The 26,567-nt window shown below is 46.8% G+C and overlaps 1 protein-coding gene across 1 annotated transcript in view; it reads right to left on the minus strand.

Moving 5' to 3' along the window:
• The window catches only part of il16 (interleukin 16), a 171,479-nt gene that overhangs the window by 131,585 nt on the left and 13,327 nt on the right, over nucleotides 1–26,567 (minus strand). Inside the window, exons 2-3 of the mRNA XM_085968872.1 lie at nucleotides 7,188–7,245; nucleotides 4,329–4,765 (exon numbers count right to left, since the gene is read on the minus strand). Coding sequence (XP_085824998.1) covers nucleotides 4,329–4,727 — 399 coding nt within the window. The 5' untranslated portion in view covers nucleotides 4,728–4,765; nucleotides 7,188–7,245. The remainder of the gene's footprint in view (nucleotides 1–4,328; nucleotides 4,766–7,187; nucleotides 7,246–26,567) is intronic.

The following is a 26,567-nucleotide window of genomic DNA, read 5'->3' on the forward strand; positions in this document are numbered from 1 at the left end:
TACCATAAGTTTCTGCCAAATTTATCCACGGTGCTACACCCGCTGAACGCTCTTTTACAAAAGGGAGTGCCATGGAAGTGGAGCGAGGACTGTAAGCGGGCTTTTCACAAAAGCAAGGCATTGATCACCTCTAAGGAAGTGTTGGCTCACTTTAACCCAACGCTGCCTATTCGTTTAGCTTGTGATGCTTCTCCATATGGTATTGGGGCAGTGCTATCACATAAGTTGCCAAATGGCTTGGAAAGACCAGTCGCGTTCGCATCCAGATCATTGACCTCCGCTGAGCGCAACTATGCTCAGATAGATAGGGAGGCTCTCAGCCTCGTGTGGGGAGTAAAAAAATTTAATCATTACCTGCAAGGCCAAAAGTTTACGCTGCTGACAGACCACCAGCCGTTGGTTTCCATTTTTAACCCTAAGAAGGGTGTTTCGGTGATGACAGCGCAGAGGCTCCAGAGATGGTCCCTTTTCCTAGGGGCACATCAATATCAGATCGAATTCAAAGGTACAAAGCAACATGGTAATGCTGATGGGCTGTCGCGCCTGCCACTACCTACAGCGGAAGAGGCACCGACAGTTGACCCTGTTGAGTTATTTCACTCGACCATCATCGAATGTTTGCCAGTCACCAATGCGAGTATTGAGAGAGGGATCAGGAACGACCCGACACTGTCTCGGGTCTACGAATTGACAGTGAAGGGATGGCCATCACATGGCGAACCACTGTTACCGGCATTCTCAGCCAGACGAGAACAGCTGTCCGTTTGTCAAGGAACATTGATGTATGAAACAAGGGTGATTATTCCTCCTAAATTAAGGGAGAGAGTTCTAAAGGAACTGCATGAAGGTCATCTGGGGGGAGTCAAGATGAAAAGCCTTGCTAGGGCTTATGTGTGGTGGCCAGGTATCGACAAACAAATAGAGGATCTGACTAAAAGCTGCTCAGGGTGCCAAAAAGTTCAAAATGCACCTCCAATTGCACCGCTGCATCCATGGGAATGGCCTTCAACCCCATGGCAGCATGTACATATCGACTTTGCAGGTCCATTCATGGATTCCATGTTTTTGATAGCGGTAGACGCACATTCTAAATGGCCAGAAGTGATTATTATTATTATTATTATTATTCCACTACCTCGGAAAAGAGGATCGCAGTTGTAAGAATCATATTTGTAAGAAATGGATTGGAAGAAAAGATATGTTCAGACAACGGAATGTAGTTCGTGTCAGAAGAATTCCAGAAATTTATGAAGAAGAATGGGGTGAAACACTATACATCTGCCCCATATCATCCGGCTACAAATGGGTTGGCCGAGAGATTTGTACAAACGTTCAAAAAGGCGATAAAGGCCATGAGCGAAGACCATATTCCACTACAACACAAGGTGGACAATTTCCTAATGGCATATCGAAACGCCACACATGCAGTGACAAATCAAAGTCCTGCCATGATGTTTTATAACAGGAGGTTGCGGTCCAGGTTGGATTTGTTAAAACCAAATGTTCGTAGGGAAGTGTAAAAAAAAAAAAATTCCAGCATGTAAATAACAAGACCACTCGGAGTTTCGAAATAGGACAACCAGTGTTAGCCCGGGACTATAAGAATGAGAAATGGCAATCTGGAACAATTCGTGCCAGACAAGGACCCCTGATGTACACGGTAGAGATTAGTGAAAACGTAATACGACGTCATGCTGACCAACTTGTAGAATCGAGAACAAGGGTCGAACCCATGGCTATGGCAGAGACACCAGTGGAAGAAATTATTGAACCTGTAGCATCTACCTCAAACGCGAACGTACATGAGGATGTTCAATCCATAAGAGATCAATTAGAGGAGTCACCCCAGCAACCAGAATCAGAGACCCCTGAAAGGCGTTATCCAACTCAGATCAGGAGGCCTCCTCAGAGACTGAATCTTTGAACAGTTGCATGAAAGTTGTATATATGTTATCCATGTTATGTTTAAATTGGGGTGTACACTGTTAAGCTAAAAAGGGAGGAATTGTGGTGTATGTAACCTGTACCACCTTAAGAGAACTACCTTAAGAAGATGGACTACTTTCTCTTGCTACTGTATATTGTAGTGCCGGTGGTGACCACACTGGTATATAAGCTCTGTGTAGTAATTTGTAAAGCAGTTCAGCCCTGACCTTCAAGTAGTAAAGACCTGTTTAAGTTTTTCCTGTTGTCTGTGTCCAGTTATTTAAAATAAGTATATCTGGAACACACAGACTCAACAGTTAACAGGCAGTTTTTAGCTTAATTCCTATTTTGAGGGGTTTCGTGTGGGTTTCCAGACGGCTCCAAACCACGCCAGGTAGAGCAGGCGGACCGTAGGGTTGAAGGAGTTGGAGGGGTCGCGATGTCGGCGCTCAGGTGAGTGATGGGTGCATGAGTGCAAAGGTAAGTGTGTTTGGTGTGTCTAAAGTGTGTAAAGAACTTTTACTTACCTGTACTTACCTTCACAGCCTTTCTTCCTGTAGCCGTCAGGAGCCCATCACTCAGCCGGAACTGAAAGCTGAACGGCTGCGATCTGTGAAAAGTGACAGCCTTCAGCTTTGAGTGCCGGTGTGAGTTCTAACTGAGTCTGTGCAGAATGACTCATGTCAGAACTCAGACTGTCAGTGTTTGACAGCGTCAAACAGCTGTGAAAAGCTGATATCTCATCTGTCAAGAACTCCTGACAGATGAAATTGCAGTCTGTGACATCACCTGTTGCCGGGTGGCCCTTAATTGGCCTGCTGAGCCCGCTGGGCGGACTCAACAAGGTCAATCAAGGGAAAATCGCGCGGATTGGCCGGACGTCGAAGTAGGCGGGTCAAAAATCCGAAAGGGGAAGTCCCGCCTTCTTCCCGACAGGTTTGGGTTAAATCTACCCCATGTCTCTTCATCACCAAACTACCTCGTCCATAACCTCGCCCGTCTCCACCCCTGCCTCAGCTCATCTGCTGCTGAAACCCTCATCCATGCCTTTGTTCAATCCAGACTCAATTATTCCAAAGCTCTCCTGGCCCATCTTCCACCCTTCCTAAACTTCAGCTCATCCAAAACTCTGCTCCTGTATCCTAACACGTCCCGTTCACCCATCACCCCTATGCTCACTATCCTACATTGGCTCCCAGTCCCACAATGTCTCAAATAAAAAATTCCTATCCTTGTGTTAAAATCACTCCATGGTCTCGCCCCTCCTTATTCTGTAACCTCCTCCAGCACTACAACCCTCTGAGATCTCCATGTTTCTCCAATTCTGGCCCCTTGCGCATGCCCGATTTAATTCGCCCCATCATTAGCAGCCGTGCCTTCAGCCGTCTAGGCTCTTAGCTCTGGAATTCCCCCCCTAAACCTCTCTACCTCTCTCCTCCTTTAAGACACTCCTTAAAACCTACATTACAACAGCGACTACACTTGAAAAAGTACTTCATTGGCTCTAAAGCGCTTTGGGACGTCCGGTGGTCGTGAAAGGCGCTATAGAAATGCAAGTCTTTCTTTTCTCTTTGGCCAAGATTTTGGTCACCTGTCCTAATGGCTCTTTATGTGGCTCGGTGTCAAATTTTGTCTGATGACGCTCCTGTGAAGCGCCTTGGAACGTTTTACTACATTAAAGGCGCTACAGAAATGCAAGTTGATGTTGATGTGTTGACCGTTGGTGTCCTATGAATTTTACACGGGGACCCTCACTCTGGATTTCTTCCCCACCTGCACACGTTTGCAATGTTTAGTTACAACAGGTTGATGTTAAATTGTTAAACATCCGGAGTTTTGACAATGCAAACTTCAGAGGGTGGGAAAAAGTACTCATCTACGTACAAAAACAGAAAATTCTGGAAATAGGCAGCAGGTCGGTTAGTTCTTGTAAAGTGACCGGGAAACTGTATCACGAAGGGTTACATCCAAGACGCCATAACCAGTTTCCACAGAGACTGACTGACCAGCGCGGTCCTTCCCGACATGAATCAGTCATTCATGAAAGAAAGACTTATGAAATAATACTGAGTGGCCTGCGGGTGGCGCTGTCCAGGGAGAGTATAAATACTCGGGCACGGGCCCAGCTTGCGCAGGACATTCTTAATAGGAACTAGTGAAGGACACAACTAGACCTCCATGTTGTAAAATGGTTGATTAAAGCTTTGTTTAACGCTTAGACCAAGTGCCTAGTAGTTTTCTTACGTCACTTCCCATCCCAGAAATTCATCTCGGGAGGTGGCGCAAAACGGGCAGTATCAGATTGGCCGCCCGTTACACGCAGCGCCCAAGACAATTTTCTGGACCCCAGCACTTGCAGTTTCTGGGGGGGTTTAAAGTGCCTGTCTGTGCGATGTACTTACCTTAACAGGATGCTCTTTCCCCATATCCTTTCCAGACTCACCAATTCCGCTCAGTTTTAGGTCACTTTGCATCGCAGGGACCGCGACATTTGAGGTCTTTTGCTGGGCTTGCGATTCTGCTAGTAATTTGGGGCCATTTATAAATAATTCACTGGCACCTTCAGGCACTCTATCCTTTGAAGCAGCATCGTTTTCCTCGGCACTTGCCCTGTCATCGCTGGTCTTTGAATTACACAGTAAGAATGTTCTGGAAATGATCCCAAATTTTCTGGATTTCTTGTTTTTACCTAAAGCACTTTTCTGACTTTTCTGGGAGGAGGAAACTTCCTTTCTTTTCTGTCTGTTGCTGCAAGAGTAAAGCATTTCTGTCGAATTTCTTTTCTTTATCTTCACCAGCATGAAGAGCCTTTATCCCTGTTCTAGCTAATGCACGCTGCCTGTAAATGTAAGGAGAATGAACATTAGTGCAAACAAGCTCTTCTCCAAACCCCACAATAGCTGCAGAACTGAGAAATAAATCATGATCAATTTCTCTATTAATGGCGCATGGTTGCCCCATGACTCTCTATAAATACTCCCAGCACACAGGGACGTTTTGGTCTAGATATTCGATCGCATCATTCTTTGGGGGCATGATGCGCACTTCACGCGCCTGTTGGTGTTGTCCCAGGCAGCATGCAATATTGAGAAATGACTGCTTGACCTGCAGATCGTGCCCCCAGGTTTTCCGATGCTGCCTTGGAGGCCCTGGTACAGACAATGGACAGGAAGAGGAACATTCTCTTCCCCCACCTCTCCCACTCCCAGTGGATAGGAAGCCCTCCAGGCATCAACTCTGTCGCCAGTGGGAAGAGGTGGACGAGCAAGTGAATGCCAGGAGCTTAGCTCCCACGGCATGGCTGCAATGATGGTAAAAGTTCAATGACCTCACCAGGGTTTTCAAGGTAAGAATCTGGTTCTCTTACTCCCTGCTCGCACCTCCACCACCTCCACCCTCATAATTCACAACACTCCCCTCCCCGCCTCACTCCCCTACAATCACTGCACCACACTTCACTACAGCTCCTTCTCATACTTACACACTCACCACTATCGCAACCCTTACTTCCACACAACTCACATCTTACATTCTACTTGCCAGCTATTCATCCATGACAGCCATATTAACTAAACACCTCACAAGACTGTCACTAACACACTCCTTTCTTTTTTGCAGGAGAAGATCGCCCACAACTCCAGACGGGAGGCTGCCAGTGGAGGGGACCGAGCCCGCATGCTACTCTCCCCCCCTCGAAGAAAGCGTGCTGGCCATCATGGGCCGGGGGTGAGTCATCGCCGTGGCGAGTGGGGACACTGGAGGAGACGTCGCCCAGGGTTTCTTCACACCTTATCCTCTTTTTCCCTTCTGACTTCTCTCTCACCCCACACACGCTGCAGGACAAACTGCAGCTGCTTTCACCAGCCACTCATCTCACTGCTCTCCCTCCGCACCACAAGCTCACCCTTGGCCTCCTCTTTCATTTCAGGTGCTGAGAATGTAGGAGCCCCTCTTCCAGTGGGAGGAGACGAGCCCAGCCTTCCTAAAGAAGCAGCGTCACTCGATCTGACCGTCGCAAGCACCAGCTCAGAGACTGGCACCATAGAATAGAGGCGGGGTCTTCACATGGTGCAGGTGCTGGGGCAGGGGGATATGACACCACAGGTGCCAGCTCTTCGGAGGGTGAGGTCATATACGAGCTCTGCTGCAGAGGACTCAGATGCTGATTTCGAGGGCCCAGTCTACCGAAGAAGATTGATGGGCGAACATCAGGAAATTCTGGCACCCTGCCAGCTAGCTTGCTCACAATGTTGCAGGGCATGGAGGCTTAGATACTGTGGCTCAGTTCATCTGTACATATCAAGTCTAGTATTAAAACTACTTTGTGACAATGTTAAACTTGGGGCATAAATTAAGTGCCAAGGCCCAAACTGAAGACATGAAGTCTCCCTCCTCTTCACCCTGGTGTCAGGTTGGGCCCTGGCTTTGGATTCAGGCTGCATTTATATTCTAACCATAACATCGAGATCGGTGGGTGTGTGGAGGGGCTGGAGGGACAGGAGACAATGAGAGAGGAGGGGAGAGGGATAGCAAGGGTAAGGGGAAGGGATACTTAGGGTTAGGAACAGCATGGGACAGGGAGATGAGAGGAGGGTAGTGGGAGGGATAGGAGAGAAAGAGGAGAAGAGAGAGTGAAGGGGAAGGAGGGAGAGGAGGAAACAGGAACGGGAGGGGAAAGCCCGAGATGATGGGAGGGAAAGGGGAGAGGGATAACATAGTGGGGGAAAAGGAGGGGAAAGGCGGGATTGGGGACAGAGAAAAGGAAAAGGAAGGGGGAGATGGGAGAGGGAGAAAGGGGAAGAGAGAAGGGAGAAAAAGAAGAGAAGAGGAGGAAAGAGGTGGGGGCTGGGAACAGAGTTAGGGAGGCTGGAAGGGAGAGGGAAGAGGGAAGAGGAAGGGAATGGGAAGAGTGGGGTATGAGAGGTAGAGGTATAGAGAAATGGGGGGAAGGGGCCAATGTTATCCACCAGGTGGGCTAGGAAAGAACATCAGAAGTGGAGTCTATGTGAGAGGATGGAAAGGACAGCGCTGCCTTGGAAACATCCTTCACAGCACCACCTGCAGGTGGGGATGGTATGGCGAGTAAACGTTGAGAGGTTTATTCGGGGTTTTGCCCGGCGCGGAGCTGGTCCGGAGTTTCCAATGCATTTTGAAATGGAATGTTGCAGCCCACTTAGCATTTTTAATGTACAATAGATAATTGTTACTTATGTGCTTAGTCATTATTTGTAAAATATATTTGTTTAATATTTTAAACCTACCAAGTGGCCTGAGGTAAAAACAGAAAATGCTGGAAACACTCAGCAGGTCAGGCAGCATCTGTGGAGAGAGAAACAGAGTTAACGTTTCAGGTCGCTGACCCTTCGTCAGAACTAGTAAAGGTCAGAGACGTAACAGGTTTTAAGCAAGTGCAGGGGCAGTGAGAGGGGGGCGGGGAGGAAAGAACAAAAGGGAAGGTCTGTGATAGGGTGGAAGGCAGGAGAGATTAAATGGCAAAAGGGATGATGGTGCAAGGCAAAAGGAGATGGTAATGGGACAAGTAAAGAAACAAAAGATGACTCTAAATGGGGTGTAAATGGCAATGGCAGAATCATCAACAGCTGCCGTCTGAAAAAATGGGGGCAGAGGTTATGATCTGAAATTGTTGAACTCTATGTTGAGTCCAGAAGGCTGTAAAGTGCCTAATCAAAAGATGAGGTGCTGTTCCTCGAGCTTACGCTGAGCTTCATTGGGACAGTGTAAGAGGCCGAGGACAGAGAGGTCAGAGTGGGAGTGGAGCGGAGAATTAAAGTGACAGGCGACCGGAAGCTCGGGGTCACCCTTACAGACTGAACGGAGGTGTTTCACAAAGCAGTCGCCCAATCTGTGTTTGGTCTCCCCAATGTAGAGGAGACCGCATCGTGAGCAGCGAATACAGTATACTAGATTGCAAGAAGTACAAGTAAATCGCTGTTTCACCTGGAAGGAGTGTTTGGGGCCCTGAAAGGTGATCATAGAATCATAGAAAGTTACAGCACGGAAGGAGGCCATTTCGGCCCATCGTGTCCGCGCCGGCCAACAAAGAGCTCTCCAGTCTAATCCCACTTCCCAGCTCTTGGTCCGTAGCCCTGCAGGTTACAGCATCCCAAGTGCACATCCAAGTACTTTTTAAATGTGGTTAGGGTTCCTGCCTCTACCACCCTTTCAGGCAGTGAGTTCCGGACCCCCACAACCCTCTGGGTGAAGACATTTCCCCTCAAATCCCCTCTAAACCTTCCCCTAATTACTTTGGTTTTTGACCCCTCTGCTAAGGGAAATAGGTCCTTTCTATCCACATTATCTATACCCCTCATAATTTTATACACCTCAATAAGGTTTCCCCTCAGCCTCCTCTGTTCCAAGGAAAACAAACCCAATCTATCCAATCTTTCCTCATAGCTAAGATTCTCTACTCCCAGCAACATCCTTGTAAATCTCCTCTGTACCCTCTCTAGTGCAATCACATCTTTCCTGTAATGTGTGGCCAGAACTGCTCGCAGTACTCTAGCTGAGGCCTAACTAGTGTTTTATACAGTTGAAGCATAACCCCCCTGCTCTTGTATTCTATGCCACGGCTAATAAAGCCAAGGATTGCGTATGCCTTCTTAACCACCTTATCTACCTGGCCTGCTACCTTCAATGCAATACACTCATCTACCCTCCTTGTTACCTCCTCAAAAACTTCAATCAAGTTTGTCAGACACGACCTTCCCTTAACAAATCCATGCTGACTATCCTTGATTAATCCGTGTCTTTCTAAATTAAGATTTATCCTGTCCTTCAGAATTCTTTCCAATAATTTTCCCACCACCGAGGTGGGAAGGAAGGAGGTAAAAGGGCAGGTGTTGCATCTCCTGTGCTTGCACGGGAAGGTTTCGTGGGAAGGGGAGGGGGTGTTGGGGGTGATAGAGGAGTGGACCAGGGTGTTGTGGATGGAATGATCCCTTCGGAATGCTGATAGAGAGGAATGGGGAAGGTGTGTTTGGTGATGGCATCACATCACGCTAGAGGTGCCGGAAATTGCAGAGGATGATCCGTTGAATGTGAAGGTTGGTGGGGTGGAAGGTGAGGACAAGGGGAACCCTATCATGGCTCTGGGAGGAAGGGGTAGGGGTTGTGGTAAACCACTGTTGTTCACTCCACTGTTGTTCACTGTTGTTCACTTCACTGTTGTTCACTCTTGCCCATTGTTGTACCTGTCTGTGCATGCCTCAGCTGGCTCTGCCCCTGGCTCCACCCATATGCCCTGGTATAAAGGCGGCTGTTCTGCAGTTCCCCAGGCATTCAGGACCGGTCGACCACTAGAGGCATGCCTTCGTTCTTTAGCTAATAAAAGCCTGTTTGTTACTCTCTTAACTTCCAGTCTTTCTCAGTAATTGATAGCGCATCAGGGGTGAAAGCAGAAGTGCAGCAAATGGGACGGGCATAGTCGAGGGCCCTGTCAACCATGATGGAGGGGAATCCTTGATTGAGGAAAAAGGAAGACATATCGGAAGCATTGGTGTGGAAGGTGGCATCGTCAGAACAGATCCGACAGAGACAGAGAAACTGGGAGAATGGAATCGAGTCCTTACAGGAAACGAGGTGGGAGGAAGTGTAATCAAGGTAGCTGTGGGAGTCAGCAGGTCAGACAGCATCTGTGGAGAGAGAAACAGAGTTAAAGTATCAGGTCAATGACCTATCATCAGAAGTTCTTCGACCTGAAACGTTAACTCTGTTTCTCTCTCTCCACATACCTGCTGAGTATTTCCAGCATTTTCAGTTTTTATTTCAGATTTCCAGCATCTGCAGTAATTTGTTTGGTAAGAGGCCTGGTGTGCTGCTTTAACAGTTTCAAAGACTGGAGTGAGATCTTATGGAGGCATAGGATACATTTTTATTTTAAATTTACTCTCAGGAAGTGAACGACACTGGCCAGGCCAGCATTTACTGCCCATCCCTAGTTGCCCTTGAGAAGGTGGTGGTGGGCCGCCTTCTTCTTGAACCACTGCGTGGAATCTGTAGGCCGTGTGGTGAAGGTGGTCCCACCTTCTCTTAGGTTGGGAGTTCCAGGATATCGAATCAGCGACAGTGAAGGAACAGCAAAATATGTCCCAGTCTGGATGGTGTGTGACTTAGATGGGAATTTGGAGGTGATGGTTCCCATGTAAGTATAAGATTAAAGTACATTCCCTACATTACAACAATGACTACACTTCAAAGGTACTTCATTGACTGTAAAACACTTTGGGATGTCCTGAGGTGGTGAAAGGCGCTATAGAAATGCAAGTTCTTTCTTTTCTTTTAGTTGTGAGGGATGTGGGAGATTTGATAATTTCACAAGTTCAATAGAAGCTGGGTCATTGTGGGAAAAGAGAGTAAGGACTTGGGCAAGCCTCTACAGGTTGTGTGTCAGCTTGACTCAGCCGCAGCTCTGGGTCAGAAGGTTTTTGGATTCAAGCTAAGGATTGGGGTTTGAGCCCATAATCTAGGCTGATACATCGAGCTGGATTTTATCAATGGGGGCGCGTTGGGGGCGGGACTGCTGGTTTTTGGTTTTCAGTCCCGCCCCCAACAATGTCCAGCCAACCCACGCTACTTTTCCTTGATTGGCCTTGTTAAGCCCACCCAACGGGCATAGCAGGCCAATTAAGGGAAAGCCGGTTACAGAGAACGTCAGCGTATGACGTTTTATCTGTCAAACATTTTTGACAGATGAATTGTTAGCGTTTGACAACTTTGAGAAGCTGTCAAACACTGACAATCTCTGTTCTAAAGTGAGTCCTTGTATGGAAGACTCACCAAACCTCTTTCCTCAGCAGAAATCAGATGGCTGCTGCATCTGAGAATGCAGCAGGCATTCTGTCATCTCTGCCGTTGAGATGAGGCACGTCCGGGTCCTCAAGGGTTGAAGCCTGCAGGAAGAAACAAAGATAAGTAAACATAGAAACATAGAAACATAGAAGATAGGAGCAGGAGTAGGCCATTCGGCCCTTCGAGCCTGCTCCGCCATTCAATGTGATCATGGCTGATCATCCAAATTCAGTACCCTGTCCCTGCCTTTTCCCCATATCCCTTGATCCCTTTAGCCTCAAGAAATATATCCAACTCTTTCTTGAATATATTTAATGAACTAGCCTCCACCGCCCTCTGTGGCAGAGAATTCCACAGGTTCACCACTCTCTGGGTGAAGAAATTCCTCCTCATTTCAGTCCTAAATGGCTTACCCCTTATCCTTAGACTATGACCCCTGGTTCTGGACTCCCCAGCCATCAGAAACATCCTTCCTGCATCTAGTCTGTCCAGACCTGACAGAATTTTATAGGTTTCGATGAGATCCCCTCTCAATCTTCTAAACTCCAGTGAGTATAAGCCCAATCTACACAATCTCTCCTCATACGTCATTCCTGCCATCCCAGGTATCAGCCTGGTGAATCTTCGCTGCACTCCCTCCATGGCAAGAACGTCCTTCCTCAGGTAAGGTGACCAAAACTGCACACAATACTCAAGGTGCAGTCTCACCAAGGCCCTGTACAACTGTAGCAAGACATCCTTGTTCCTGTACTCGAACCCTCTTGCTACGAAGGCCAACATACCATTTGCCTTCTTAACCACCTGCTGCACCTGCATGCTTACCTTCAGCGACTGGTGCACAAGGACACCCAGGTCTCTTTGCACTTCCCCTTCCCCCAATCTATTGCCATTCAAATAATAATCTGCCTTCCTGTTTTTGCCACCAAAGTGGATAACCTCACATTTATCCATATTATAGTGCATTTGCCATGTTTCTGCCCAATCACCCAACCTGTCCAAATCGTACTGGAGTTTCCCGACATCCTCCTCGCAGCTTACCCTCCCGCCCAGCTTTGTGTCGTCTGCAAATTTGGAGATATTACATCCAATTCCCTCGTCCAGATCATTAATATATATTGTGAACAGCTGGGGTCCTAGGACCGATCCTTGCGGTACCCCACTAGTCACTGCCTGCCACTCGGAAAACGACCCGTTTATTCCAACTCTTTGCTTTCTGTCCGTCAACCGGTTCTCTATCCACATCAATACCTTGCCCCCAATCCCATGTGCCTTAATTTTGCACGCTAATCTCTTATGTGGGACCTTATCGAAAGCCTTCTGAAAGTCCAAATACACCACATCCACTGGTTCTCCCTTATCTATTTTATCAGTTACATCCTCAAAAAATTCCAGCAGATTAGTCAAGCATGATTTACCTTTTGTAAATCCATGTTGACTTTGTCCGATCCTGTCACTGCTTTTTAAGTGCTCTGCTATTAGATCTTTTATAATCGACTCTAGCATTTTCCCCACTACCGATGTCAGGCTTACCGGTCTATAATTCTCTGCTTTTTCTCTACCACCTTTTTTGAATAGTGGGGTAGCATTAGCTACCCTCCAATCCATGGGTACCGTTCCAGAGTCTATCGAGTTCTGGAAGATGACCAGTAATGCATCTATTATCTCTAGGGCCACTTCCTTAAGTACCCTGGGATGTAGACCATCAGGCCCTGGGGATTTATTGGCCTTCAGTCCCATCAATTTTCCTAACACCATTTTCCTACAGATACTGATTTCTTTCAGTTCCTCTCCTTCATCAGACCCTATGTTCCCCTGCATCTCTGGGAGGTTATTTGTGTCCTCCTTTGTGAAGACAGAACCAAAGTATGTATTTAGTTGGTCTGCCATTTCCTTGTTTCCCATTATAAATTCCCCATAATTCTGACTGTAAGGGACCTACGCTTGACTTCACCAATCTTTTTCTCTTCACATATCTATAAAAGCTTTTACAGTCAGTTTTTATGTTCCCTGCTAGCTTACTCTCATATTCTATTTTCCCTTTCTTAATTAATCCCTTTGTCCTCCTTTGTTGACTCCTAAACTGCTCCCAATCCTCAGGATTATTGCTTTTTCTAGCCAATTTATATGTCCTCTCCTTGGATCTTATGCTATCCCTAATTTCCCTTGTTAGCCACAGTTGAGTCACCTTTTTTGTTTTATTTTTATGCCAAACTGGGATGAACAAATTCTGTAGCTCATCCATTCGGTCTTTGAATGTTTGCCATTGCCTATCCACCGTCAACCCTTTGAGCACCATTCCCCACTCAATCCTACCCAACTCACTCCTCAGACCATCGTAGTTTCCTTTATTTAAATTGAGGACCCTTGTCTCTGAGTCAACTACTTCATTCTCCATCTTAATGAAGAATTCGATCATATTATGATCGCTCCGACCCAAGGGGCCTCGTACAACAAGATTGCTAATTAATCCTTTCTCGTTGCATAATACCCAGTCTAAGATGGCCTGATCTCTGGTTGGTTCCTCGACATATTGGTCCAGGAAACCATCCCGTAAACACTCCAGGAATTCCTCCTCCACAGTATTGTTACTAATTTGGTTGGCCCAATCTATATGTAGATTAAAGTCACCCATGATGACTGCTGTGCCCTTATTGCACGCTTCTTTAATTTCCCTTTTAATGCCATCCCCAACCTCCACCTTACTGTTTGGAGGTCTATATACCACTCCCACTAATGTTTTTTTCCCCTTAGTATTTCTCAATTCTACCCATACAGATTCCACATCATCAGAGCTAATATCCTTCATTACAATTGTATTAATCCCTTCTTTAACCAGTAATGCTACCCCACCTCCCTTTCCTTTTTGCCTATCTTTCCTGAATATCGAATACCCCTGGATGTTGAGTTCCCAGTCTTGGCCATCCTTGAGCCACGTTTCTGTAATCCCAACCAAATCGTATTCATTTACCTCTATTTGCGCAGCCAATTCATCCACCTTATTACAAATGCTCCTTGCATTAAGACACAAAGCCTTCAGGCTTGTTTTTTTAACGCTCTTAGACCTATTAGAATTATTATTTACTGTGGCCACGTTTGATTTAAACCGTTGATTTCTCTGACTGCCACTTTTGTTTTTCTCCTTCCTATCTTTTGCTTTTATCCCTGTTTTCCTTTCCTCTGTCTCCCTGCTCAGGTTCCCAACCCCCTGCCATTTTAGTTTAAACCCCCCGAACAGTGCTAGCAAACCTCCCCGCAAGGATATTTGTCCCGCTCTGGTTCAGGTGCAACCCGTCCGACTTGTACAAGTCCCACCTTCCCCAGAAGCAGTCCCAGTGATCCAGGAAACTAAAGCCCTCCCTCCCTCCTGCACCAACTCTTTAGCCACGCATTCATCTGCTCTATCCTCCTATTCCTATACTCACTAGCATGTGGCACCGGGAGTAATCCAGAGATTACAACCTTTGAGGTTTTCTAACACTTTACACTCACCTCTCATATTTACCTCTCCACATCGCTCACCCATCACTCACCTCCACAGCGGACTTTTCAATCCCTCTCACCCCCGCAGACCCACTGCTTGCCTCGCTGAACCCTGGCGAGGTTCGCAGCCGTCGGGAAGCCCGCACTTGCAGGGGTAAAATGGGGATAAGCCTCAAAACTATCTGTTAACTACCTGTTAACAGGCAGTTAATTGGCTCTAATCTCCTTCCTGCCTCAAGGAGACGGGTCCCTGCGCGAGTCGAGGACCTGCCTCCCGAGAAGGTGGCACAGAGGCGTGTTGGGAGCGGGTTCGGCACCCGCTCCCAGTTTCTGCCATTTTCCCGGCAGTCCCGCCTCCATACCTGCCTCCCCAGGGCTGGCAAAATTCCCCCCTTCAGTCCAGTGCAGGGGAAATGCTGCAATGTTGGAGAATAGCTTTCAAATCACAGTCTCAATTGCTTTTCATAGTTTAGCTTCCCCTAGAGTTCAGCTTGGCTGTACTATCTGAAAAGAATTAAAAATTAGCCTTAGAGATTTTCTTTTAAAGTGTGTTACTCTCCCAATATACAGCTTGTGGAATTTAACAATCAGAGGAACTTCAGTTAAGATTCAGTGAATTCACTAATCGTTGCTGGTTTGATATAAGTACTTCCGGCCTACAGATTCCACTCAGCGATTTGCACTGTTTTTACGCCAATGGATAATGAGTTACGTCCATCGAGGCATTTACACCAGAATTTCGTGGATGGACTTATTTGGTTATTTGGTCACTCTCTGGACACCTTGGGACATCTTACTAAATTAAAGGCGTTATATAGATGCAGTTGTTGTTGTAGCGATTGGCATAAAACCAGTGTAAAAGAGGAGTGATGCGCTGGGGTGGATAGAAATTTCAGTGCAGCCTTTAAAAAGCCAGTTATCTTTTAATTTGTTCTTGAAACGTGGGCGATGGTGGCCAGCCAATACTGATTGTCCACCCCGAGTTGCCCTGAGGTCATTAAGCGTCAACTATGGAGTGTAGGATTGGAGCCACATGAAGGCCAGGCCAGGTAGGGGTGGCAGGTCCCCTACTCTGAAGGACCTCAATGAACCAGTTGGGTTTTTATGGCAATCTGGTCATTTCTGTTGCCAACCCAACAACTATCAGGTTTATTAATAGATTTAGTAATTTATTAACTAGGCCCTAAGCTCTGGAGTTCCCTGCCTAAACCTCTCCGCCTCGCTACCTCTCTTTCCTCCTTTAAGGCGCTTCTTAAAACCTACCTCTTTGACCAAGCTTTTGGTCCCCTGCCCTAATTTCTCCTTATGTGGATCGGTGTCAAATTTTTTGTCTTAAAATACTCCTGTGCAGTGCCTTGGGACGTTTTACTACATTAAAGGTGCTATATAAATACAGGAAACTTTGGTTTATCCGGAGGTTAACTGTCCGGAATGCTCGAGCCACCGGCAAAATTCAGGAGTCGGTTCAGTAAGTTTTTTTTCTTTTCGTTGCTTTTTTTTCACCAGTCAGGCTCTGCAAGGTCTAGCTAAAGCTGTTGCTTAGCTACAGAGACGCTTGCAAGCTACGGCCGACTGTTTAGAAGCTGTTGCTAAGGGTTTGTTGCTAGATACGGAGCTCAAAAGCTTCCGTATGTTTTAACATTAGCGCTGGTTTGTCCGGCAGTTTTGATGGGACGGCAACAGCTCGGTCCCGTCGGTGCCGGATAGCACAAAGTTTCCTGTACAAGTTGTTGTTGTTGTTGTTGAATTCAATTCTGGCTGAAGATCGCAGCATAAAGTCATGGTGGCAGCAGGTAGATAAGGAACAGTGCTTGACTCAGTGAGCTTATCGTCCATTAGCTTCACTGGATGATTTTGTGCCACTTTTCAAGAATGTCTAACAGAGTAGAACTTGGATGAGGCAGCCCAAGAAGGTGGTAGGACAGAGAAGATACCATAATTTCACTAAAAGTCCGACCTGTAAACCCTATTGGAAAATATAGAGCAGAGGAGAGATAGAGCACTGGGCGTACATGGCAGGAAACCTACCAAAAATATCACTCATGCCAAGTGGAGGGAGGTGGCTTTGGCACTGAGTGCCAACTCCTCTCACCCCCAGCACTGCAGACCAGTGCTGCAAGAAGTTCAATGACCTTACCAGGGCACACAAGTTAATACATCAGCCACACTCCCTTTTCTTTCTTGGCGCCAGCAAACTCCTCATCCTCTTAAAATAATAGCTGTACAACTAACCCTTCACAATACTCTCTGATAAAGGGGGCACTAACTCGGGATCTCACACTATGGCTCCCATCTCCACTAACAGCAATCACTTACATGCACAATCCAAACCCTTTCCTTCACTTTAAAAGGCTGATACCCCAACATCACTTACTACAGCTCTCCCAGGCCACTTGGCACACACTCAACTGCTAGCCTTACCTATCACAAATCGAAAGAAATGCCATTCTGTCTATAAATCTGAACTTTCAGTCTCTTAATCATTCAGTTAAATTTTTTACTTTTTCTAATTCCAGGATGCTTATGATCTATTATTTTAAATTGAAGTGTTAAATTAGCTTTTTGTGACAAGAATCTTACCAATTGAGCATTGTTCTACAAACTAGTAAGATGAGGGGGAGTTCTCCCCGGTGTCCTGGCCAATATTTATCCCTCAACCAACATCACTAAACCACACTAATTGGTCATTCATCACATTGCTGTTTGTGGGACCTTGCTGTGTGCAAATTGGCGGCCGCATTTCCCACAGTATAACAGTGACAACATTTCAAACGCACTTCATTGGCTGTAAAGTGCTTTGGGACGTCCTGAAGCCATGAAAGGCACAACATGAATGCAAGATCTATCTTTCTTTTAAACATTCTACTAGCATGATGGTGCCAACTGTGAAATGGGATGTCGAAGGAAATATGATTATTCAGTGCAGGCTGTGCGGTGCATTATATCTACAGGTGGAATTTTGTAAAAGTTTCCTCTCTGTGGGGAATGTGCCACTGTGGCCGCTGAACAGGAAGGTGCCTGTCAGCCCAATAAATTGAACAAGGCCACATTCAGTATGAATTAAGTTAGAGGAAACTCTGTCCCAGAGGGCACTGTGCCTGGTACAGCATGAGTGACAGGCAGCCTGATAGAACAGTTAGACGTGATGTTTTGATCACATTTTCTCCACATTTACACAGTTGAGCTGTTCAGGAATATGTGCAAAGATAGGAGGCTGGAAATTCCGTGCTGTTTCCGGTGTAACTTCAGTGTATAATAAGAACATAAGAACATAAGAATTAAGAGCGGGAGTAGGCCATACGGCCCCTCGAGCCTGCTCCACCATTCAATAAGATCATGGCTGATCATCAACCTCAACTCCACTTTCCCGCCCGATCCCCATATCCCTTGATTCCCCTAGAGTCCAAAAATCAATCGATCTCAGCCTTGAATATACTCAAAGACTCAGCATTCTCAGCCCTCTGGGAATTTCAAAGATTCACAACCCTCTGAGTGAAGACATTCCTCCTCATCTCGGTCTTAAATGGCCGACCCCTTATCCTGAGACTGTGCCCCCTAGTTCTAAACACTCCAGCCAGGGGAAACAACCTCTCAGCATCGACCCTGTCAACCCCCTTCAGAATCTTGTATGTTTCAATGAGATCACCTCTCATTCTTCTAACTCCAGAGAGTATCGGCCCATTCTACACAATCTCTCATCATAGGACAGCCCTCTCATCCCAGGAATCAATCTAGTGAACCTTCGTTGCACCGCCTCCAAGGCAAGTATATCCTTCCTTAGATAAGGAGACCAAAACCATGCACAGTACTCCAGGTGTGGTCTCACCAAGGCCCTGTACAATTGTAGCAAGACTTCCTTACTCTTATACTCCAACCCCCTTGCAATAAAGGCCAACATGCCATTTGCCTTCCTTATTGCTTGCTGTACCTGCATGCCAACATTCTGTGTTTCTTGCACGAGGACACCCAAATCTCTCTGAACACCAATATTTGAAAGTTTCCCACCATTTAAAAAATATTCTGTTTTTCTATTCTTCCTACCAAAGTGAATAACCTCACATTTCCCTACATTATACTCCATCTGCCACTTCCTGCCCACTCACTTAGTCTATCTATATCCCTTTTCAGACTCTTTGTGTTGTCCTCACAGCTTACTGTCCCACCTAGCTTTGTATCGTCAGCAAACTTGGATACATTACATCTGCCCCTTCATCCAGGTCAGTAATATAGATTGTAACTAGCTGAGGCCCCAACGCTGATCCTTACGGCACCCCACTAGTTACAGCCTGCCAACCTGAAAAAGACCCGCTTATTCCCACTCTCGGTTTTCTGTCCGTTAACCAATCCACAATAATATGGGCAAGTAACTTCCTTTTGGCAGCATTTATGTCAGTTACCTGCCCTGAATTCCATCCTCCCCACCCCCACCGCCCCCACCACCCCTCGAATCCCCTCGTACTTTTTGGCCATTCCCTCGACCCACCCACTAAGTCCTGAGTGAGCTCATTTGCATATATTATAATGAGGGCCAATGGCGCTGCTGCGGTGAGTTTCCAGCGTTTCCTCTCGCCGTGTGCACTGGCTCGGGTAGACGGAGGGTCAGAAGGAGTGGCTGTTGCCAGGCTCAGCTAAGGCAGGCGGAGGGGAGGAGGATCTGAGCCCTGGAGAGTTTGGAGAATTTCAGTGCTGGTTTCTGCAGCTGGGAATTACTTTTTGCGACGGCTTTTGTGACATTCGGCCCAGGCAGACCCGGACTTGGCTTCTGAGAGTGGGAGACGACCGGGAGATCCTCACTCCCCCCGACACCCACAGTGAGGGCTTTTCGGGAGCAGGTATGGCCAATCCTCATGGACAACACCTTGTCTGTCATTATCATGGAGGTGAAGGAGCAGTCAGAAAGAAAGAACTTGCATTTCTCCAGCGCCTTTCACGACCTCAGGATGTCCCAAAGCGCTTTATGGCCAATTAAGTACTTTGTGAAGTGTAGTCACTGTTGTAATGTGGGAAACGCGGCAGCCAATTTGTGCACAGCAAGCTCCCACAAACAGCAATGTGATAATGATCAGACAATCTGTTTTAGTGATGTTGATTGAGGGATAAATATTGGCCAGGACGCCGGGGAGAACTCCACAGCTCTTCTTCGAAATAGTGCCATGGGATCTTTTATGTCCATCTGAGAGAGCAGATGGGGCCTCGGTTTAGCTTCTCATTCAAAAATCAGACAGCATTTAAGAAAATGGACACCACAGATATTAGCACCCCCCTCCCCCGCCACGTAGAATATACAGGCAACACAGGTCATATGTGAGCTTTCGTGAGATGTGTATAACGAGTGCACTTCAACAAAGACACAATAGGGCAGCCCTGCCACCCACTGCATGAGGACCTGTAACCACAGCTATCCACTCACACTGCACTCGCTGTGGCGATGAAGGTGAGCCCCTCATTCAACTTTTATGGAACAGGCTCATTTCAGGCAACCACCAGCGATCTCAGTAATATCAGTCGTGCTGAAGTTCAGACAAGTATTCATCAAGTGACTGAGGAGAGCTGGCAAATTCATCACCTTAGGCATCACAGCAAGGCAGCAGCGAGATTGGCCCATCCAGTTTTCAGGGGTTGTTGGTGCTCCCAAGGTCCAGGGCACAATACAAGGCACCAACGTTGTTCCCACAGAAAATCCCCTCAACTTCCTCAATAGCAAGGGCTGCCACTCCCTCAATGTTTATTGTGAGTGAGGCTCTTGTTAAGGTTTCGTATATGCAAGGTTATCCACTTTGGTGGCAAAAACAGGAAGGCAGATTACTATCTGAATGGCAATAGTTTGGGAAAAGGGGAAGTGCAACGAGACCTGGGTGTCCTTGTGCACCAGTCGCTGAAGGTAAGCATGCAGGTGCAGCAGGCGGTTAAGAAGGCAAATGGTATGTTGGCCTTCATAGCGAGAGGATTCGAGTACAGGAGCAAGGATGCCTTGCTGCAGTTGTACAGGGCCTTGGTGAGACCACACCTTGAGTATTGTGTGCAGTTTTGGTCGCCTTATCTGAGGAAGGATGTTCTTGCCATGGAGGGAGTGCAGCGAAGATTCACCAGACTGATACCTGGGATGGCAGGAATGACATATGAGGAGAGATTGGGTCAATTGGTCTTATATTCACTAGAGTTTAGAAGAATGAGAGGGGATCTCATTGAAACTTATAAAATTCTAACAGGTCTAGACAGACTAGATGCAGGAAGGATGTTCCTGATGGCGGGGGAGTCCAGAACCAGGGGTCACAGTCTAAGGATAAGGGTAAGCCATTTAGGACTGAGATGAGGAGGAATTTCTTCACCCAGAGAGTGGTGAACCTGTGGAATTCTCTACCACAGAAGACAGTTGAGCCAATTCATTAAATATATTCAAGAAGGAGTTGGATATATTTCTTAAGGCTAAAGGGATCAAGGGATATGAGGAGAAAGTAGGGACAGGGTACTGAATTTGGATGATCAGCCATGATCGCATTGAATAGCGGAGCAGGCTCGAGGGGCTGAATGGCCTACTCCTGCTCCTATCTTCTATGTTTCTATGAGATTTCTCTACAAGATCAAAGCCTCCGGTAGTAGTGGAAATCTACTGCGCTGGATTGAGAACTGGCTGGATGCCCGCAGGTAAAGAGTGGTTGTCGATGGATTTGGATCTGCTTGGAGACCAGTCACCAGTGGTGTACCATTGGGACTGTTGCTGTTTATTATTTTTATTAATGATTTAGATGTAGATCATCTACACACTAAGTGCAAAAAATACGGCATTTTTGGATCAGAGGGTCTCTGTACTTGAGCAGCAATTGGCTGCACTCCACAGCATCAGAGAAGGTGAAGGGAGTTCTGGATCATACTCTCCAGAGTGTGGGCACTGCCAGGCAGTTCAGGACACAGGGGTAGTGCAGAGAGAGAAATAGGTGAACATCCACAGGGGTAGCAAGGAGGAGACAGAACTCACAGGTACGGGAACACCTGCGTTACTGGAACTGTCTAATAGATACCAAGTGTTGGATAAGTATGGGGTGGGCAGTGACGGTGATTCAGAGAAGGGTGGTCCTGCGCAATACTGCGGCTCCGTGGAACAAAGGCCAACCTGTGCTGGGGGCAGGTGGGTGAGAGGCAGGTAACGACAAGAATAGGAGAGTGAGAGTAGTGGGGGTTTTATAGTCAGGGGAATAGACGGCCATTTTTGCAATTGTGGCTGGGCGTCCCAAATGGTGTGTTCCCGCCCTGGTGCCGGGTGAAGGATATCACGGAATGGGTGGAAAAACCTCTGGGAAGGGAGGGAGAGCAGAAATAATCACACTGTGTGTGAAGAATTTCCTGATTTAAATCCTAGCTTTGCCTTTCACAAGTTTGGTTCCCTTGTCCCGCTCTTCCAATTTAGGTTGAAGCACTGTCATTTTCTGGAGTTACCTTTTCCATAGCATTTACTACCTCATGTACCCTCCGTAAGAGCCCCTCTCCATCTCCTTTCAAAGATGACAAGCCCAACTTCCTCCAGTCCTTCCACAGGCCTCTGACCCTGGCAATCAGTCTCACAGCCCTTCTCTGCACAGCCTCCAGTGGTGGAATATCTCCTTTATGTCTCCAGGACCAAAACTGGACGCAGTCTTCAAGGTGTGGCCTGACCAGAGCCCTGTACAGTGAGAGCATGGCTTCCTCTGATGTCTCCCTTACTGTTGGGACGATGTAGTTCAGCATCCTATTGGTTTGTTGACTGCCGCTCTCTAATGTTTGGACACGTTGAGCACAAAGTCTCTTGCAAAGAGTGCACAGGCAAAATACGTAGTTCTCTTTTTTATCCAATTCACCCTGTCTGATCATTGAGTTACAGTTGAATAATATACCCATTGATTAATGCTTCTACTTACTAATGGTACTGGAGGCTGCAGCCAATGTTAATATGCAAAATAAAATAACTTATAACTCCTGTAATAAAATCAACACCCCAGGCTCCCTGGAAAAGGTTGGGAGAGTATTTTTTTTGTTCATGGGGTGTGGGTGTCACAGCTAAGGCCAGCATTTATTGCCCATCCCTAATTGCACTAGAGGTGGTGGTGAGTCACCTTATACAACTGAGTGGCAGTTAAGAGTCAACCACATTGCTGGGAGTCTGGAGGCACATCTTGGCCAGACCAGGTAAGGATGGCAGATTTCCTTCCCTAAAGGTAGCTTTTTATTCTAGATTTATTTACTGAATTTAAATTCCCCAGCTGCTGTGGTGGGATTTGAACTCCTGTTGCATGGATTCATTTATCCAGGATCTACTGGATTACTAACCCAGTGACATAACCACTATGTTACCACTATGTCACTACTATGACCGGAAAGCCCTGCAGCGGGTAGTCAAAACTGCCCAACGCATTACCGGCACCCGGCTACCAACCATAGAGCACATATACCAGAAACGCTGTTTACAGAGGTCACGGTCCATCATCAAAGACCCTACCCACCCCAGCCACAGTCTGTTCGCCCTCCTGCCATCTGGGAGACGCTACAGATGCATTCGCACCCGAACGACCAGATTTAGGAACAGCTTCTTTCCCAGGGCTGTCATCCTACTGAACTCCACAAATAAACTCTAAAGCCTGCACATCTGCCAATGCACTTTATTATGGTTATGTTTATGTTAAAGTATTACAAGCCAAATGTATGTTGAATGTTTAAATGTCTTAATCTAAATGTACACTCTCGGGAGCCGCAAGCCTACATTTCGTTGTACTGCACTTGTGCACTAACAATGACAATAAAGTTGATTATGATTATGATTATACCCGATTTCAGCAACAATGTCAAGTAACTGGTAGCCATGTGTGAGGTATTTGATGTTATTTAGAGAGCTGGGCGGGGGTGGGGGCGGCAATGAAATTCAACTTCGACAGGGCACTAAATGGCTGCTAGCGAATCAGCCGCCTGTCGTCCACCCCACCCCTGAAGTCAAAGGAAAGGAAAACTGAGTGGGGGTGTATAACGGGGAGCCGATTCGTTATCATCCATTTTACGCCCCACATGAAGCTGAATTTCACGCTGCGCCCCTCGATGTCCTGTCGTACACACAATTAAATATTGTTAACTAGCTGGATCAGTGCAGGATTACAGGTACAATCGAGCTCACCATCTTAGGGTGTATTTACACTATGGCCTGGAGTTGCCGCTCGGTTGCGCTGGTTTTTTCGGCGCAATTCGCCCGATATCGGCGTAACCAGCGCAAAAGATTATGGAATTTTAAGCACAAATTGCGTTCAGTGCAACTCGAGTTTCCACGATCTTTTGCGCTAGTTTTGAAAAAATCGCGCTGGTAGCTGGCCCCGCCCACAAAACTGGCCACGCCCCCAGGGTGAATTAATCGCCATTGGGAGATTGCGCTCGTTTCCAGGCCTTCGAGGAGGCTCCAAAAATTAGGCTGTTTGGGCGCAATTTTGGGCTGGTATTTGTGCCGGAATTGCCGACTGGGCCCAAAGCGGAAACTCTATCCCGATTGGTTCAGTGGTGAAATAAAGCAGCCTCAGTTTGTTGTCGAGGCCCAAACTGACTCTGAAGCAAAGTGGAGTGACTTTCCCTTCTCCGAGGAGCTGCACTCTGCTTCAGTCCAGTGACAGGTCGGGCCCTGACTCTGGATTCACGCTAAGTGTCCCCGGTCCCTGCCAGCGGTGATGTAACCCGCCCGCCGCCAATGCCGATCGAGAAACGGTGGCAACCATTTCCCGATACAGGTGGTGGCAAGAGAAGAAATGAAAGACTTTCCTTCAGCGAGCTCCTCAGGCCATCCCAAAGCGCTGTCTGAGACTTAATTACATTTTAAATAAAGAAATAAATTAACTTTTTTTTTAAAGAAAGGAAAGGTCTCCGATGCACTTCTTCGAAAAAAGCAGATTATCTGGTCATGATCACGTTGCTGCTCGTGGGATCGTGCTGTGCGCAGTTGGCCGCGTTTCCTTGATTACAGCAGTGACCACACTCCCAAAGTGCTTCGTTGGCTGTAAAGCGCTATGGGGCGTCCTGAGGTTGTGAAAGGCGCTGTAGAAATGCGAGTCCTTTCTTTTAAAAGTTCATTTATTTCTGTATTTAAAATCACACCAATTGCGGCAGGTTTGTAGGTTTCCGTATCACGCTGCTTTTTGGCTTCTCCCCCGCCCCGCCCCGTGTTAAGGTTGGAGCGCTGTAAATGTACCACAACTGTAACAGGAGCCTATTAAACAACTGATGACTCATCCAGTCACAGGCTCGCTGGTGTCTCAATGAAACACTTTGGCAGCTCAGAATAGTCTCCACCCCTAAACGCACTTCCTGGAAAACTGTAGTTTGATCTATTTAAGGAAACACACATCAGTATTATGTTTCAGGTACATTCCATTCAAAACAGAGCTGGCTACAGAAAGCAAGGAGTGCGTTCCCTGTTTAAAGATACCAATGCCTTTTGCCTGCGATATAACTTTGCTGATTCATTGAGCTGGAGAATGCGTTCCCCTCCTCTCACAGATGACAATTGTGTGCCCTGGGTGTTAACTTCGCTTTCATGATTTGATGTGTTGGGGGCCACTTTTCAGTTGTTGCTGGCTGCAGCTGCACAGTCACCTCGTGTCACTGGGAGCGGTTTTCCGAAAACAAAGCATAGACTTGCATTTATATGGGGCCTTATCACATCTCTCAGAGACATCTCAAAGCACTTCACTCAACCTTACGTTCGAAGTACAGTCGCTCTTGTTACTGCAGCAAACGTGGCAACTATTATGTCCGTGTATAATTGAGACACGGACTGCAGGAGTTGATTATAACAAGTCTTTACTGAATGGAGACAACCTGGAAACTGAAACTACAGAAGCCTGCTAGGGCCTTTTATACAGGGGTGGTCACTGCCGGTACTGCAGTCTGAGACCAGTTATTCCCTTAAAGGTACATACACAACAATTCCTCCCCTTTTAGATAAACAGTACATAACATTCATTTAACAACTAAATAATAACTAATTACAATTACGGTTGCTAGATACATTGGTTGAAGTTAAGCAATTATAAGTTCAGTCTTTGAGGAGGCTTCCTGATTCTGTCTGGATAACGCCTCTTTGGGATATCAGGTTCTTCTGGCAAGGTTGAGTCGGGATCAATGTCGTTGTTTGGTTCGTCTGCTTCCAATATCACCGATTCTGCGGTAGATGCAATTGGTACTTCGGTTTCATCGTCAGGTGTATCAGATCATGGTGTGGAGTTGACGTTTTCCAGTGACTCTAGAATCTGGTCAGCATGGCGTCTTACAATGCTCTCCCCAACGTCCACGGTATACATTAGAGGTCCTTGCCGTGTACAGATCGTTCCTGGCTGCCATTTCTCTGTGCGGTAGTCCCGGGCCAAAACTGGTTGACCTATCTTAAAACTCCTGGTCGGCCTTTCATTCATATTCTGAAACTGCCTGTTCTCCACATCTCTTCTGACATTTGGCTTAACCAAATCCAAGCGGCATCGTAGTCTTCGATTGAAGAACATCATGGCTGGAGTTTGGTTGGTAACCGCATGTGTCGCATTCCGGTAGGCAAACAAGAAGTTATCCACCTTGTGTTGTAGGGGTATATCTTCATTACACATTGCCTTGATAGCCTTCTTGAATGTTTGAACAAACCTCTCGGCCAATCCATTAGTGGCTGGATGATATGGGGCGGATGTGTAATGCTTAACACCATTGTTCTTTAAGAACCTCCGGAAATCTTCAGACACAAACTGTGGTCCATTGTCAGAGCAAATCTGTTCAGGCAGCCCATTCCTGGCGAATATGGTTCTTAAGACTGTGATAGTTTTTTCTGTGGTGGTTGAGGACATTTTTATTACCTCTGGCCACTTTGAATGTGCATCCACCGCAATTAAAAACATCGAGTCCATAAAGGGACCAGCAAAATCAATGTGCACCCTTTGCCATGGAGATGAGGGCCACTCCCATGGATGTAGAGGGGCTTGTGGTGGGGCGTTTTGGACCTTCTGGCATCCTGTACAGCTCTTGGTCATCTCTTCGATTTCTCTATCGATTCCCGGCCACCACACAAACGCTCTGGCTAAGTTCTTCATTTTTACCCCTCCCAGATGACCCTCATGAAGCTCATTGAGCACTCTATCCTTCAATTTGGGTGGAATTACTATTCTGGATCCACACATCAAGGTTCCTCTGCACACTGACAACTGTTCTCTTCTCGGCGAGAATGTTGGCAGCAGTGGTTCGCCATGTGCTGGCCATCCCTTCACCGTTAAATCATAGACCCAGGAGAGTGTCGGGTCATTTCGTGTTTCCTTTTCTATGTTTGCATTCGTCACAGGGAGACATTCGACTATAGTCGAGTGGAATAA

This window comes from Somniosus microcephalus, chromosome 27 (genome assembly GCF_052327205.1).
Source record: "Somniosus microcephalus isolate GS21.2 chromosome 27, FLI_Smic_1.0, whole genome shotgun sequence".
Taxonomy (NCBI): domain Eukaryota; kingdom Metazoa; phylum Chordata; class Chondrichthyes; order Squaliformes; family Somniosidae; genus Somniosus; species Somniosus microcephalus.